Raw genomic sequence first — 18678 nt, forward strand, 5'->3', positions numbered from 1 at the left:
CTATGTAGAAGGTTTATACGCAATGCCCATTGATGTAACTAACCACCAGGCTGTACTGCAAGATATAAAAGTTATCAAAGCGCCTGCACATTATAAACTGCAATTACAACACAGTAGTTACGTATATTAAAATATCCAAACACTATTTGAAGGCAAAGAAATATACGGGCAAAGCTTAAGAGACGCGTGCGAAGCCGCGGGAAACAGCTAGTATATATATATACTGAGTTATAGGGAGCTAATATAACCTAACCTACCACAACCTATCAAATTTCATGTAAACTAAACCTTACCTAACATAATTAAACCTAATATAACCTAATCTAAAACTTACCTAACCTAATCTAATCTAAACTTAAATTTACCGAACCTGATTAAATTTATTATGAGAGAACCGTTATAATTTGTTTTTTACAAGAAATAGGAATATCTTGTTTCAACCACACACAATCAGGAACTACCTGCCTAGGACAACAGTATATATATATATATATATATATATATATATATATATATATATATATATATACAACAGTATATATATATATACTCTTAGCAGTTTTATCTCAACATATGATCACTGAAATGGTTCTCCACTGCACGGTCGAAATACTCTTCCATCTAGAGTTTAGTTACGGTAATTAACAAATTTCGAATTTGCGGTATTAACCTGAAAAATTAAATGCTACTCGAAATAATTATACCCAGTCCTAAATCTTGAATGACTACTATTTTTTAGCGTTTTTGTAATCATTGTGAACATTTGGCTACAAAGAAAATACACAGTTAACCTAACCTAACCAAATCTTTCATAACCTAACGTAATCTAATCTAACCTAAACCTCACCTTAACTAACTAAACCTAACATAACCTAACTAACCTGATGTAAACTAAACCCTACCTAACTAACTAGAGCTAATATAACCTAACCTACCACAACCTATCAAATTTCATGTAAACTAAACCTTACCTAACATAATTAAACCTAATATAACCTAATCTAAAACTTACCTAACCTAATCTAATCTAAACTTAAATTTACCGAACCTGATTAAATGTATTATGAGAGAACCGTTATAATGTGTTTTTTACAAGAAATAGGAACAACTTGTTTCAATCACACACAATCAGGAACTACCTGCCTAGGACAAACGTCTAAAATGGTCGTGGCTTGCCAGCTTTCGTGTATAAAGATATATATATATATATATATATATATATATATATATATATATATATATATATAAAAGTATATGGAACTTCGTATATATATTTCGAAACTTCAAATAACTTTAGGATAACGGTGGTTTCATGTTTTATTAACCCAAACTAAGTTACACAATTCCTTCAACATGTTTAAAAAGCTTATCTTCATCAAGTAGAGAAATTATAGCACTTGAACTTGAGAAAATTGTCAAAGCTACGTTTTCCATATCTATAAATGTTAATACTTGTAAGATCGTATTAAATTTTTCTCTCTATCCTTGTGCTCATCTGTACCTTATTTTCTTTCTGGAATTTATTTCAGTAAAGACTTTGAGTCAATGAGAGTAAGAATTTATATTTCCAAAAAGCGAGATGTTTGTCCTTAAAACAAGCAGACTACTTTGGGAGAATTATGAGGAAGGATTATTTTGTTTGGAGGAATGAAGGAGATTTAAGGATTCCCCAACTAAGGCTCCTTTAATACTCCTTCGTTCTGAAGGAACTCTACTAAGATTATAAACTCTTTCAAGAACTTTTCCTCAAGTATGTATATTTTGTTACGTTTTTGAGAAATATATATATCCCAATTTGAGTATTATGTGTATTATTTTACGCCCTGGAATGTCATTAAGTTTCTAAGGCTACGTGTTGAAAGATACTTTATTCCATCCAAAAATATCGTGTATTCTTTCATTTCCTTTCGATTTTATGACAGTAAACCTTTACGTAATAAAAGAACAAGTTTAGGATACTCAAGCCTTTAGATTGGTTAAAAAAAAAAAACAATGTATTAAGTACCGTACGTAAAATTTTTAAATATAGTTTTGGGGACATTGTCATTATAGTAAAACCAGTTACAGTGTGTTTCTTGTAGTAGTATTATTATGGATATATGAGTATCTCTGACCAAGCTTATTTTTTTTTTTTTTTTTTTTTTTTTCAAAAAAGGAGAGGCCGATCCCCTTTTAAGCCATATTCTGCCCGCCCTCATGGGCCACTGGCCTGTGCGAGGATCTTATCAAACAGAATAAGGGGGAGAGTCGATACAGTACAAGGTCAATGGTACTGATAAAAAGTGCAATAGTCACAGACAGGATTTGAACCTGCGTTATCTCTAACACAGACCCTAAGTCCAACGACTTAGACCGCTCGGCCACCGGCACTCCCTAAAGCTGCCAAGCTGCATTTGATAATTTTATATAGTTTCGTGAAAAGAGTACTTTCTACGTTATGAACCTTCAAAAAGTACCTCTATTTACAAGTAAACAGGCCTGCAGTGTTAAAAAGTAAATCCCACCAACGTAGCAACGTAATATAAACCAAAGTTATATTCAGGCAAAATCTTCTAATTGTTAGCAGAATGATTTAATTAATTTACTGTTACTTTATATCATACATTATTAAGTTGCAGTTAACTATTTGATGAGTTGAAGTAAAATTATTTTATAACATTTATTGTATTAAGTAGATTGTAATACATAATCGATTAAGAATGATCAATATCTGCCAGACATCCAATGGAGAGTGAAGAGTTTATGTAGTTCGTCAATGTGTACATCCATTTCATTGCGACCAACCAAGTATTAAGCTTTGCAAAGCATAGTTTCTTCATAAAACTTAGTTATCCAGTTGCAATATCTCAGACACTCTTGTTATATTGAATGTAGCGTGCTATCAAAATTATACGCTTTTTTATGTACTGTACTAAAAAAATTTAAATAGACTTTAGAAATAAGTTTTCTTATATGAATCCAAAAAACACTTTTCGTTTGTATATATTATTCGGTTATACGAATTATATACAATATTTCCGGGATAATATTTGTTTCTTAGGTCTGTATGTTTATAAATACTAATCCAAACAAAATATCTAAAACCATATTGTTTCTTATTTTTTAGGGAAATGAAACAATATTGTGGGCCTAAAGTACAATAATACTTTACAGCACTATATTTAAAAAAAATAAAAATAAAAAAAAAACTTAGTATTCCGTATCCTAAAAGCTTGTATTCAAATATTCTTTTTAAAAACTTTATTTTTAATCTTTTTTAATTTTTAATGGACATTAATAGAGCAATAAAATGTAAAATTTCAAAATTGTCTCAATTTGGACATTCATTTAAAAATCTACACACACCCTATTTTGCGTAACTCAAAGTATTTTTTTTTTTTTTTTTTTTTTTTTATTGCTGTTCTATTAAAATACCTACGTCGGAATGATTGCTACCAGTATTTTTATTTTATTATTTTTAAATTTATGTAAAGTTACTCCAATATCGTTGAATGAAATAAAACTGTTTTAGTGAGCTGATATGCTTCTCTAATGTTTTTTTTTTTTTTTTAGAAATGTTCATGCTACGTTCTTAACGAGGATTGTAAGACATTCCGAAACTCTTACAGATAAATTTAATTTTCTCCCTAAAGTACCATCAGACTAACTGCCTGAAGTTTTGCCCATTTGCAAGACTACATCTTTTTGGAAACTCTGTACCTGCTGAAATCGACTTCTTCTGTGACAGCCTGAAAACAATAAAACGGAAATGGTTGTCTTCATCAGCTAATTAAGTCTCACTTTCCTTCATCTGTTATTTTTTTCCTTTATATATTATTCTCCTCATTTTCTTGATCTGACCCATGCAACCAACAAAATTTTTCCTTCCCCCTCAAATAATGAATGCATTTTACATGGTATTATATTCTTATCAACGGTTTTTATAATTATTGCAATCAAGCTCCTACTTAATCCATAGTTTTCTGTTATGTTTGTTAATTTTAATGTTTTTTTTTTTTTCGTTAATATATAAGATTTATAATTATTATTAAATTTTAAATCCTGTATTATTAGTAAGTTTTCATTAACAGTAATTACCTGTCTAAAATGTAGGTTACTACTTGATTGCTTGTATCGCATTTTCTAATTTTTCCTTAGTATTTAGTGTGCATATTTGGTACCACGTCGCACACTTGCATTTACTAATATAATTTTTGTAGTAGTAATAGTAACGCGCTTAATGATTGTTGTTTACTTTATTTTAATGTATTTTTGTTTTTGTTGAATTTATTTGAAATTTAAACTTGTTATTAAATTATACTTCCTTTATTTTTAGTTAGTAAGTTGTTATTAGCAGTAGTTAGTTACCTGTGTAAAATGTAGGTTACTTGGTTGCTCGTATCTCATTTCCCCATTTTTTGCTTAGTATTAGTAAATATATTTAGAACCACGTCGCTCACTTTTTACCTTAGTAATTGTTTGTAGTAGTATTTGAAATATGCTTAATGATTGTTGTTTACTTTATTTTAATGTATTTTGGTTTTTTTTAATTTATTTGAAATTTAAACTTGTTATTAAATTATACTTCCTTTATTTTTAGTTAGTAAGTTGTTATCAGCAGTAGTTAGTTACCTGTGTAAAATGTAGGTTACTTGGTTGCTCGTATCGCATTTCCCCATTTTTGCTTAGTATTAGTAAATATATTTAGAACCACGTCGCTCACTTTTTACCTTAGTAATTGTTTGTAGTAGTATTTGAAATATGCTTAATGATTGCTGTTTACTTTATTTAAATGTATTTTGGTTTTTGTTAAATTTATTTGAAATTTAAACTTGTTATTAAATTGTACTTCTTTTATTTTTAGTTAGTAAGTTGTTATTAGCAGTAGTTAGTTACCTGTCTAAAATGTAGGTTACTTGGTTGCTTGTATCGCATTTCCCCATTTTTGCTTAGTATTAGTAAATATATTTAGAACCACGTCGCTCACTTTTTACTTCAGTAATGTTTTGTAGTAGTATTTGAAATATGCTTAATGGTGGTTGTTTACTATTTTTTATCTTTATTATTTATCAAAATGCATTTAGTGCTATTAAATTCTCACTGTCATGTTGTATTCTTCTATGTTTATGGCATTGCCTTTTGAAAATAAATAAATACTTTCCACCCTTAGTATATGAGGAAATCTGTCGTGGACAAGGGGACAAGATTTATACGAGTAAAGAAGGCAGAGTGAGGCCCTTGTCCTGTGATTTATCAGTACAAGTATCGGCAGTCAGTATTATGTTACGGTTGACTGATTACACTTGTTAGCACCCAATTCTGCGAGATAAATCATTGTCCTTGTAACAATATGACGTCATTTATACTTGTAACAAACCATAAAGTGTTCAAATGTGCTGTTGCCAAGCCGTGAGGTGGAAGTATGCACCATTGTCCCTCTGCGTGATCATTCTGTTCAAACTATGTGTGATTGTATCATTGGCATCTATTATATTTTCCAATTTTGTGAGGCCACAAAAATTATTCATTAAATATTAAATCGTTAACATCACATTATCTTACCATATTATGTGGTTTTATTCCAATATAATCTTTTTTTATTTAAATGTGTACGCTCAATTTCAGTATTTTTGGAGGAATTTAATTATGAGTTTAATTTTAAGTGCAATAACAAAATCAAAGACAAGTTTTTGCAATAGTATATAACAACTTTTATTTATATTATGCCATTACACATATCATAGTGCAATATGTGCTATAATGTGCAATAATGCTAACTATGAGCGTGGCATTTTATATCCTATTCGTACTTTATCAAGTAGCTATGTTAAAGAAAGGAAATTATTGTTGTTTTACATCCTGTACGTCTTTGATTTTTCAAAGTTTGGAGTACCACTAGGTTCACTCTTGGGACCTTTTTTTATTTACATCAAAGACCTCAACAGTTACAGACATTAAATAACTTTTTTATTCAGCCGAAGCCAAAATATACCTTGAAGTAAAAGAACCTCAGTACTGGAAAATAAGCTGAATTGAAATAACGGCATTGCCTCACTCTGGGATTGGACCAAATAAGTCTTGCAGAGTGCAAAGTACATACTTTATATCGTAAGGCAAATCTTATTCAATGTTATCTGCTCAGTCAGTTACAGGATCGCTGTGAGATTTGCGTATAACATATTCATGTAACCAATCTCTGAAGTATCAAGGCATCAACATATGCAAAATAGCCAACTGGGCTTTACGGCTTCCTGGTAATTTATCCAAGAAATACTTCGGAATTTCCACTCCGCTATTGTATTGTATAAACTTATGGCAACTGGTTTGATACATATTGTATCTTTACCGAATATTGTTAAAAATGTAAGTTATTCATATAAAGGAGATTAGCAAGGTTATTAAGACATGAAGACAAAACATAGCTAACTGTTGTTCCGATTGATGAAATAGCTGGGCATTTTGGGTTCAACTTATCAAAGACACGGTGGAACTCGTTTAACTTTTATTCAAGGTTCCCTAAAACTAATATCCTTAATTGACCTGATTACTAAATACCTTTATTTTTAACTGTAAACATTAGCCAGAATACAATGTTTTGTGAATTCAGTATTTATTTTATAATTTATGATTTATCTCAAATTTTTTATATAGCCATAATTAAAATAATATAATGATAATGTTTTATTTTCTCAAATAGATGTACAGTGGTTTTACAAACAATAATTTCTTAGAAACCAGGTCTGACTTCAAGCATAAAATTATATACATATTTATATAAATATTTACATATACAAAATAAATCAAATCATCTAATAGTTGTAGACAAGAAAGTAAATAAAAAATTCAATTCACCACTAATTTTAAAACTAAAAATCAATATATACATACAATACATAATTTGAGTAAATTTAGGGACTCAACGTCTAAGGTTTATTAGAGGTTCCATCATTAGTAATAAAATGTTTAATGTGCGATCAGATTATACTTATACTTTTTTATAAAGCGTTCTAAAACTAAAAATAAATATATGCTATTCTTAAAAAAATATATATCTTTTGTAATGTAAAACATAAAATAATGATAATAATAAAATAAATTTTCTTCTCCGTACTACTGTCTTAGTTCAGTTTACTTTGAAAAATAACTATATGAAATAAATCTCAATACTTAATTGTAGTGTATAATTTTGTAATTACATTGCTGCATAGGATAAATGCATATCCAACACTTTTTGGCTCATATTTCATGAGTTTTTAGTTTTACTTAACAACACACCACTGTATTGGAAGCTTTCAGTTACAGAACTATTCAACAGAGGTACAAAGAACCAGGGTAACCCGTCTAAAAATAAATTCCCTTCAATCATTTCCCTCACTGTTTTTTTAGAAACGACACGGAGTAGTTTATTTGAAAGGAGCACAGAGGGTGCTGATGGAGGGTGAGTCTCTAACAATGCAGAATGTGTAACATTTCTCACTCTTGTTGTTGGCATACAAACAAAATACAAAACAAAAGTATAAGTTTGTTGCCAGTTTTTGTTTACCCCCTACGGCGCCACATTCTCTTTCAGCTTCCCTTCTATTGTGTTCACCTACAGGCTAGGCGTGAGGGTCTGTTGTATGTTTTTGTATGCTATTATTTTATTGTGAATATGTAATTTAATATGTAAAATAAATGAACTTAAAATATAACACAAATATTTTCTAAGTTATGTGAAGAGAGAGAGAGCCCTCACACATGGGCTAAGCCTGTGTGTGAGGGCTGAGTTGAAATCAATAAACAATATATATATATAAAATACAAATAAACAAAAAGTTACTGAAATTGAATACAAAATAAATTAAAATTAATAATTCATTACTATAGATTAGAGTGTGTTCTCAACCGAATATAGTATTTTAATACAATCAAGGAAAGAAATATTGAAATTGATCAATATAGACTAATTGTACATACTCTAAGCAATATTGGATTGACTCACACACTCATTTATTCTCCTAATACCCCTCCCCCTTGCAAAACACTCATTCAAATACACACGCACGTACACACACACACACCACACACACGCACGCACACGCACGCGCGCACGCGCACACACACACACACACACACACACACACACACACACACACACACACACACACCACTCGTGCAATACTAACTAAATTCCTTTTTTTTATTTATCCTTTGTATAAAAACCCCACACATGCTAGCACACTCACGGCATATCCACACAAACCAACAATTTTCTTTTTTTACGGTGTTTTGTTAGTTAAATCAATCAAACTTAAACACATTCAAGGTCTTTTAAAGAAAAGGAAAACGACTCAGGCTATTGTTAAAAATTGTATACAGACGTAGTTATGGCACTAGTATTTTCCCTTCCTGTTTCTACTAAACCATTTGCATACTTTGTTTTTATACAGTTTGAAAACTAATATTTTCAATATTTCTTAGCTCATCAGGAATATTTTGGAAGAGTACGTGAGCTATATAATATGAGTTTGTTGTGTTGATTGTTTTGTAGATTTTTGGTGTGTATATACCTATACTACTTTGAAAACGTGTAGAATACCTATGGTTTGCTGATTCTAAAAACTGAAATTTGTTTTTTAAAAGCGTATAACATTAGTTGTTTTTACATAAAGTTGTCTGACATCAAGCACTTTAAACTCAGAGTAACAACAAATCTGAAGGATATCGGATTGGTTTCTTTAACGCGGCTTTAATTATAGATTTTTGAGTTATTTGAATTGGTTGAATTTTTGAAAGAAAGGCCCCTCCCCAAGAAATTATTCCGTATTGTATAATTGATTGAACGTAAGCATAATAAACAGTTTTAAATTTGGGAAAAATTTAGAATACGAGATAAGTTAGAAAACATAAAAATACACTTGCGCAACCTGCTATTTAATATATTGAACATGTCTCCTCCAACTTAGCCTATTGTCAAAAATAACCCTAAATATTTTATATTCCCTCACCTCTTCTAAGGGCTTGCATCTACATGGAACTCCAGTGCCCTGAAACACATGTATGTAATGTTAAAAACCATATCCACTGGGTCACTGATAGCCCGAAGTGAAACAGCCATGTGTTTAGTTTTTTGATACATTAACCGTCAGGACGGTTTTTGGTCAAACCACTGTTTAACAACACGGAGTCCTCTTCTCTGCATTTAGGTAAGTTTCATCCCAATTATTCCCTTCAAAAACTAGCGCAGTATCATCAGCATATAAGTAAATACTACAGTTATCTAGTTCAACTTTGCTTAAATTATTTATATAAATTAAAAAAACAAAAGAGGTCCTAAGGTACTTCCTTGAATAACTCCGAAATCAATATTCTTTAGATCACTTTCTGCCCCGTTTATAGATACCACCTGCTGTCTGTTAGAAAGATAGCTTTTAAACCAACTTAGGCTCTTACCTTTAATACCAACAAACTCTAGTTTTTTAATTAAAAATGTCCCTGTCTAAAGAATCAAAAGCCTTAGCTAAATCAATAAATACCATTAGAGAGCGCTTGTTTATGTTAAGATTATCATGCAGCTTATGGGTCAGTCTGAAGAAATACGTCATTGACGGTCAGATCACCTCTGAAGCCAAATTGGTTTTCAGATATAAATTTTATTTTTGAACAAATATTTAGAAAGTTGTTTCCTTACACATTTTTCGATGACCTTTGACACAACACTTAGCAATGATATAGGCCTATATTGACAGCAATTCCCCTTCAAACCTCCTTTAAAAAGAGGGATTACTTTAGCAAATTTAAAAACAGTCAGGAAAAAACACCTTCTAGTAAACTAGAGTTGACTACTTCCAACAAAGCTTTTTTTAATAACATTCAAAGTTAGTTTTAATCATGTCCTGCCAGCTATTTCATCTATACAGGTGCTGAACCTCCCCGCAACTCCCTTACACAATTTGCAAACTGTTCCTCATTGACAGGCTCTAGCTGGAACTCTGTTTGTACCTGATACCTCTCATCATCAACTACACAGTCTACCGTCGGGATCTTATTGGCTAACTCTTCTCCTACTTTAACAAACAAAATAATTATTTAATTTGTTTTGCAACTTCCACTGCTAAACCCTCCCCACTACTATCAGCATGACTAGAAAAATGTTTCAATTGGAAATTCCCCATTTTTTTACTTTTTTTGCCTACAAATTCCCCTATATGTTCCCAAAGTTTTTTTGGATTGCCTACTGATTCATTTATTTTATTTTTATAGTAATTATCTTTTGAAATTTTTTAACAAATTACTCAATAGATTTCTATAATTTTTGTAATAGTTGATCAGATTTCCGTTGAAAGGTTGCTTCTTAATTGTTTTACTAATTTTTATCTCTGTGCCTAATTGACTTAATCAAGCCCCAGAGTTATCCACGGCTTAATTTTAACAAGCTTATTACTGTACTTTTTAACTTGAGTGGCAGAGTCTATTATATTTTTGATTTTTTTGGACGAACGTAGAAGAGCATTCATTTGCATTAGTTGAATTGAGAACAGTTTCCCAGTTTTGTGTTTTAAAAGGAGATGTTTTACTTCAAATTTATTAATAAATTTTATATTTTTAAAATTATTTTTAGATTTATTTTTACCAACCGAAACCTTCCATTCCACAGCTGTAGCATAGTGATCAGTTACCCCGGTTGTCAACAACCAGTGAAGAAACATTGTCGGTTACTTTTAAATTAACAAAAATATGATCTATACATGTATTTTGTCTGTGGCGTGACCCGAGTTGCTTTTGTTATACAAGGAGTAAACCCAGCCCCATACAGAACGTCTAAATAGTGCTCTGATACAAGTGTTCTGTTATCTTCCAAAATACAACAGTTGATATCTCCTATCAACCAGTGCACACAGTCCCTTGACCGGCCTTCATAGTATTGTTCAAGGTCACTGATAAAGAGTTTCAAGGTCCCTATCTGTAGAAGGACTGCGATAGACAGCAAGCACAGAAAACTTCTCTCTACCAAGCGACATGTCTAAAAACACAAACTAGTAGCACTATGCAAACCAACTTCTGACATAGATACATTTAACTTAGAACTAACATAGCAGATAACCCCGTCATTCTGATTCCTTTTATTTTTATTACAAAAAGTATCAAACCCTGAAGCTCTACAAATCACGATCCTCTGAACATAACCCACGTTTCTGTTAAAACTATAATATCAAACTCAGTTTTGATTGTTACTTAAAATACCAACAAATCTTCGAAATTTTTGTTATAGCTCCTTATATTTAAATGAAACATTTTTAAAAAAATTACCAAAACAGAACTTATTTGAAAAAATACTATCAATCACACTTACACTCTCACACTCCAGACATTCCCACATTCCTAAACTCATTCAAAACATTTAACGAATCACTCATCTTATAATACACACGTGCCTCATTCGCTCCGCCTGCCCTACCTGTCATTGAAATCCTATTTATATCCTACATAACCGTATCGCACTACATTGTAATGCAAATAAAACTAGCCAATGTTTGAAAAATCCTAAATACATAAAAAATAGCGTTACCAAAACAACATAAAACATAGTTTAAAGATAAAATCCTTATATAGCCTTCAGTATGTAAATAAAGAAATTAAGAACCCCTAAAATAATACTTTTTAAATTTATATTATAAACACTTTCTTGGTTATTTAAGTTTAATGCAATTTTTACCATAAGTGCATATATAACTTAAACATTCCAAATTTCACTCACGCAACGTTCAATACCATTCCTTCTTATTAAGCCTATGTTTATAAAAACAATTCCGAATAATAGGAGTTCAAAATATCCAATTTAATGCAATAATTATTAGTTACATACTCAAGAGAGACACACAATAAGTGTTAGAAAGAAATAAAAAATAAAATATCGATTTGAGCACTAATATGCATAAAATACAAAAACAAAAACCATTTATAAACTTGATACAAAACTATCAACATCCTATCTTAACTAATAGGCCTATTTTGCTATAATTAATTAATCAGTAAATTTTTTTTTTTTTTTTTTTTTTTTTTTTTTTTAAATCATGATAACTTGTAAAGTTATTATTTAAATAATATAAAAAAATTATATCCAAAATCGGTAAATATCAAAGTAGATCACCAACATAGGTTTTATGTAAAATACAAAACAAGGAAAGCCCTTTAAAAACTTAATTAAATAAATATTATTACTTAACGTATATTTTATTTAATTAATTAGCATAGTTTAAAACCTATAATAACTTTCAAAATCTCTTATTTAATTCATATAAGATTTATTATACAAGTAGATAAATATTAAAATTGGATGTACGTTAAGCCATCATATAAAGCCTACATAAAATGCAAAACAAAACCCTTTAAAACTGTTTACATAAATATTTACTGTTTTAACTTTTACATAACTTTGATTAATCATTATATTTAGAAAAAATTCATTAAAACTTGTAAAAGTTTTTGTTAATTTAATATCAACGATTATTTATTTAAAACTATCTAAGAAATTCGGTTTTAAATTAAGTACTTAAAATTTATGAAAATACTAAATGAAACGTAAAGTGTTTTAAAAAGTAATATAATAATAATTAAATAATATAAGGCATTGCAGTACCATACTTGCTACATACTTTTAGAGGAGCACAACTGTTCTGGAGGTGGGCGCATCCCTCACTATGGTAAATTGTCCACGGGGACGGCAACCACAGGCATGTTCGTCATCTCACTCATCGGCGGCATCCTGACGTCGATCTCATCCAGCGACCAGAAGATCCTGATGGCGTAGGAGTCTTGAGTCTTCCTCACAAACACCTTTTCCCTCCTTAACCCAGGCGTAGGCAAGACTTCCACTTCGCACCCAGACTCTTTGCCTGTCTCAGAAGCTCCCTGTTGTGTTTGGTGAGATGTTCGTTGATGAACACAGGCGCCCGGGGCGAATGTTGCCAACACGTCGGTCGTCTGTAACCTATTTGTCTTCACAGCAGCCAGCCCACTCAGCTTTTCGTAGTTCTTATTGACGAATTGAACGATGATGGTTGGCGGGAACTTCTTGTTTCTCGGCTGTGGCAGACGATGTGCGATGGAGATGTCTCGTTGTTCATACCTCACCTTGAGAGCCCGAGCAACCTCCCTCAGCACCATGTAGACATCTTCTCCGGCTGTGACAGGAATGCCCCGGATCTCGAGGTTCTGGAGCTTCGCATGTTGCTCCATCTCCATGACCTCCCACTGCAGATCCGGACACTCGTCTTGATAACTTCTCGTTGGCTCCCATCAGCTTATATGACACTCTTCTTTTATCTTAACATTCTCTTCTTCTACGGCAACTAATTTAGCTCGAACTCCGTCCAAGGAAGTCTGCAACGTAGTCATAGAAAGTTGCAGAGCTGTGAAGCTAGCTGAGGTTGTCCTTGTTACTCACGGTCATTTGGTGCTGGATGCTCCTCAGTAGCTCCATAACAGTGACCTCTTCTTGCTCAGATTTGGAACCTCCAGAGCCAGAGTCCTTAGAACATATTTCGCATCGCCACGCAGTCCCACTCGCAATCATAGCACTCAACTTAGCAACAGTACGCACTCGGCAACATGCGGGGTGGAATTCTGCGCAACATTGAACACACTTGACTATCTCAGTCGGAGTAGAGATACTTTGCTTGCACTTATAACAAACCATTGTGATGGTTAACACACAACAATATATGTAACACTACTAGGAAAAAAATATATATATATATGTAATGAAAAGTGTTTGCAGAACACACAAGGAAATATTAAATTACTGCCAAGCACTGAAACTCACAACACGAGCGAACTGGCAAGGCAGGCAGGGGCGGGCAAGGTACACTAGCGGAGCGGCTTATCTATAGTACCTTCCAGCTCGGCGGCCTGATAACAACTGACCGGATATTTGTTTGGATATCCGGTACGTCAGTTTATCCAGTGAAATTTAAATTCGTTTTCACGTAAAGACTTTCGAACTCATTGAGGAGTTGAGAACAGCTATATAAATGGGTACTTTATTCGAGGTTAGAATACCAATTGACTTACCAATAATACCGATTATACCTAGAATAATACCAATAATACCTAGAATACTAATTACCAATAAAAGTATTAGCTCTCTACATAATATGAATGATTCATTTGTTTATAGTAGCTTGACATTAATTACCGTGAGCATGGCATAACTGCTGAAAAACGTGCCGGTAGTTAAAAAATGTGTTTAAATAAATAACAAAAGTTAAAATCTATTTAAGGACAACAGGATTTCGGAAATTTGCCATCGTTATTGGTTATAAAAGGTGTAACACAACGTTTCGAGTATTAGAATCTATCCTCTTCGTCAGGTTGGGGATACATACAAAATACATACAAAAATAAAGATTGGAAAGAAGTAAAAAAAGGGAAAGAAAAGGGTTCAAATACACCCCAAAAAAGTATTGGCTCTCCATATAATATATATTATTCATTTGCTTGTAGTAATTTGAGATTAACTACCGTGGCCGTGGCATGACTGCTGAAACACGTGTTGGTGATTAAAAAAATGTGTTAAAATAAATAAATAAAAATGCCTTTATTATAGAGCGTATTTCAGCAAACAACTGTTTTTCAAATCAACCCAGGTCAACACTAAATACTAACGAAACTATGTAAATCACAGCTCAGCAATCAAAAACAAGTTTTTATTAATTCAATATTCCTTCATCTTATATTTAAAAGATACAATGCTTGTAATATGTCCGGGGAAGCCATTTCAAACGCTGGGACCAAAATAAGAGAAGCCTCTTCTTCCAAATTCCAGCTGCACTTTCGAGAAGTAAGGCCTTCCATCTTGGTGAGTGCTTCGTTGAGAGACCTCCCCCGATACAAGAGTTTCTTGCTGAGGTACTGTGGTTCTCTAAATTTGAGAACCTTGTGGACCATGTAACACGTCAGCAGCCTGCACACTGCCTCCACGGGCAATTTCTTGACACCATCTCGGAAAAAAGAGAGATATGATCAACGTGTCTCAGGTTGAAAATGAACCTCATGGCTGAGGTCTGCAACTTTTTAATTCTGCTGACGTCCTCTCTTGATATGCTGTTCCCATAAGCTGGTAGCCATTAGTACAAGACTCACAGGACTAACGTCTGAAAGAGCCAGGTCGCACCAGATCCCAAGACATTTTTGAGAGGCTCCAGTACTCTACAATGTACCAGCAGCGTATTAGCCTTTCTCGCCTTATGATACAGGCGGATCTGTTTTTCATCTATAGTGGCACGCTTTGAAAGCCAGATCCTGCGTCTTTTCACTGCATCTGATTTAAGTATTGCTTAAGTTGAGTGATAAGTGTGTGATTATGTGACGTCTTTAAAAGGTCACACCTGAGTTTAAGATAAAGTGTTCATGAATGTTTTTGTAACATATTCTGTCATTAAACTGTCTATTTATTGTGTTGTTGAAAGTTCATATTTTATCACGCGTTATTGCTTTCCACAATCTCACATATTCGCAAGCACACGCACATATAAACATATCTTATATTTATTGTAAATGTTCGACTTGTGTTATGTTAAACTGTCCGAAAGAAATGTAGAATGTTGTTACGGTAATTTTTATTATTAAGTTTAATTTTGTCGCTTGTTATTTATTGGATATAGTGTAAAGATATTTTACAAATAATAGCCTTGATTGTTAACTTTTTATTACATAGAGTACTAGCTCTGTCCCGCGGCTTCGCACGATTTTTGTAAGCTTTGCCCGTATTTGAGCTCTTCTGGTTCAAGTGAATTATATTTCCAAAGCCGATGTACAGTTTTCCTTGTTGCCACGACTAAGAAGATACGTCTAAAGTGTATGCTTATAGCCATTGTATACGTACATGTACTTTATTATAAGTGATCTAACACTCAAGCTTTAAGTTCAACCATAAATTTATTTAAAGACAAATATACATAAAAAAATTAGCAACTTCAAATAGTGTTTGGCTATTCAAAATACGTAACCGTCTCGTAATTGCGGTTTATAATGTGCAGGCGCTTTGATAACTTGTTTATTTTGCAGCGCCGCCTGGTTGTGAGTTAAATCAATGGGCATAGCATATAAACCTTCTACATAAAAGATATATATATACACACAAATTTTCATAATGATTGGTAAAATAGTTTCTAAGTTTATAAAGGACATGCAGACAAATATTCATATATATATATATATATATATATATATATATATATATATATATATATATATATATATATATATATATATATATATATATATATATATGTATTATTTGTCTACATCACTGTTATACATTCTTATCATACAGTACTTGTATTTTTTATCATAATTATTAAAATTGTTAGGTTTTTGTTGCTTGTACTAGACTTTTAAAAATTAAATATACTGTATTTATGTTTCGCATTTATAGTAACTCACTCTTAAACATAATGGTTTTTCTATGTAAGTATACTTACTAGTCAGAGCTTGGCTTACTGTATAGTATGTGTTTGTGTGAGTGCGTGCGTGCGTGCGTGCGTGCGTGCGTGCGTGCGTGCGTGCGTGTGTGTGTGTGTGTGTGTGTGTGTGTGTGTGTGTGTGTGTGTGTGTGTGTCGTACAACAAATAAATAAATACCAACAGGAACCTACTAATTGGAAAACGTTCCTTGAGGTAGGTTTCCATTATGTGGGTAGGCCAATAGATGATCCCGCAGGTCATGTTGTAGCCAATTATCAGCAGTATCCACCGTACTCTCTACAGTATTCACGTTGCTGTAGTCTATTGTTGCTAGGTAACCGCTTTGCCAATTTGATTGGCTGTCGAGTATGCCGCACGCGCTGCTCCAGCCCGCGTTGCACTTGCTGATTGCCAATATCCCGTCCCCCCTGAACCGTGCCAATACCAATCATCGTCCACAATAACCATTCCGTCATCCCAAGCTCCATAATTGAGGGTTATTGGATTATATTGTTACACTTTCGACAACTTTCTCCTTATAATTCTGCTTCAAGAATTTAACGGCGTTTCACTATGCACGTTCCAATAAATCATTGCTTTTTTATAATTTTTTTCTTACAGTATTACTTATTTTATCAATTAACGTTCAATAGATCGAAAAGGATGGACGAAAGACAAACTGAACCAGATGTCTCACATAGATAACCCTAGCAAAACTCACCAGTGGGTTAGTTACTAGGTCTGGCCGCCGGATAGCGCTGTGAATGTGTCATTGTGACACTGTTTTATCTTTTCCGAGGAATGAAAGACTCTCAAATGCGAGGGAAAAATTAAGAAAACATTGAGTGACAAATGTCAATTGAAAAAGTACAAAATAATGGATTCTGTACTAACAAATCTTCTTTATTATTGTAATTTAATTATAATTGCCTTGTAGGTCGATTATAGTTCTCAATTTATCTTGGGTTTCCAAAAAATGAAATTTTGTAGTCTATGATCGATCGGTCACAATTATCTGCATGCTCGATTGAACAGAACACTAATAAATGACAGCAATATTGCTTGCTGAACTTACAAATATGTTGATATTTCCTCATGATACAAGCGTATTCTTACATATTGAAACCTATATGGAGATTTAAAGTGATGCAACTGATTTTGGGTTTGGATAATAGTTGTTTTATGTTAAACTCATAGGCCCTTCAGATAACTTCCCTAAATACAGAAAATGTAGTAAATTTTGTCTTAGTTAGTAAAAAAAACTTCATTTAAAACGACAGGCATTTAAAGCAACAGTTTGGTGTAAATGATGCAATATGATCCGCTGACAAACTGTTCTGTTCGCAGGCGACCTCTGCCATCCGCTGAACTGCAAGAAGAAGGAGCTGTGCCTACTGGAAGATGCCTTCACGGCGGTCTGTGTTAGCAAGAAGGAGCTGCACAAGAGCGGTGACATCGTCATCCCCAAGTCCAAGCTCCAGGAGGAGGCCAAACAAGAGCCTGATGACGTCTTCTACGACAGTGAAGACGATTCTGATGACGAGGAGGCTGACTCTAACCAAGACATTGCCACACTGTGAGTCCCATTACGTTTTATCATAATTTTACTATTTTTAACTATCAATTATATTTTTATCCGATCGTAATAAAAATTAATCAACATAGGTTACCCTGAATTATGGAACCTTCGGAATATTTTCCGAATGTGGTTTTACTAAGAACCGTCTGAAATTAGAATAACTTCTCCATCAGCAACCGAGTCCAAAACGATACCGGCCATTTTTGGCCCATAAAAATAAATGTTGAATTAGTGGTTTTGCTCTAATAGTACAAAACTAAACCGTTATATTAACATATATTATACAACTGTAACGCGCTCCTTCTGTCTTTAAAGTTTTTTAATGAATATAGATACATTGAAAGGATAATAGAATATATTACACAAAGTTTAATACCAAGTATTACGTTTTTTCTAACATATCAATATGGCACATTTTGGATTTATTTATAGACTCGCGATGACGATGAAACCTTTGGTTTCAAATGGCTTCTTCCAAAAAATAAATTATATTGGAAAAGTGATGTTTTAGTAACATTTATTATTATTAAAATATTTTCCCAATTTGGCACTTGTCCGTAATCATACTATCCTTTTTTTCATTAATGTTATTTATTTGGGTTTAAAACATACAATTATGTTTTATCAGGCTTTTAAAATTGTTAACAATTTCAAACTTTAGCCGACTTAAATTTA

The 18678-nt window shown here is 32.5% G+C and overlaps 1 protein-coding gene across 3 annotated transcripts in view; it reads left to right on the forward strand.

The window, feature by feature from the left end:
• The window catches only part of LOC124358944 (proteoglycan Cow), a 507126-nt gene that overhangs the window by 380017 nt on the left and 108431 nt on the right, over window positions 1-18678 (forward strand). For all 3 annotated transcript variants that reach the window (XM_046811223.1, XM_046811222.1, XM_046811221.1), the window contains exon 3: window positions 17772-18000. In XM_046811223.1, coding sequence (XP_046667179.1) covers window positions 17772-18000 — 229 coding nt within the window. The remainder of the gene's footprint in view (window positions 1-17771; window positions 18001-18678) is intronic.

The sequence above is a fragment of the Homalodisca vitripennis genome, chromosome 4 (genome assembly GCF_021130785.1).
Source record: "Homalodisca vitripennis isolate AUS2020 chromosome 4, UT_GWSS_2.1, whole genome shotgun sequence".
Classification (NCBI taxonomy): Eukaryota; Metazoa; Arthropoda; class Insecta; order Hemiptera; family Cicadellidae; genus Homalodisca; species Homalodisca vitripennis.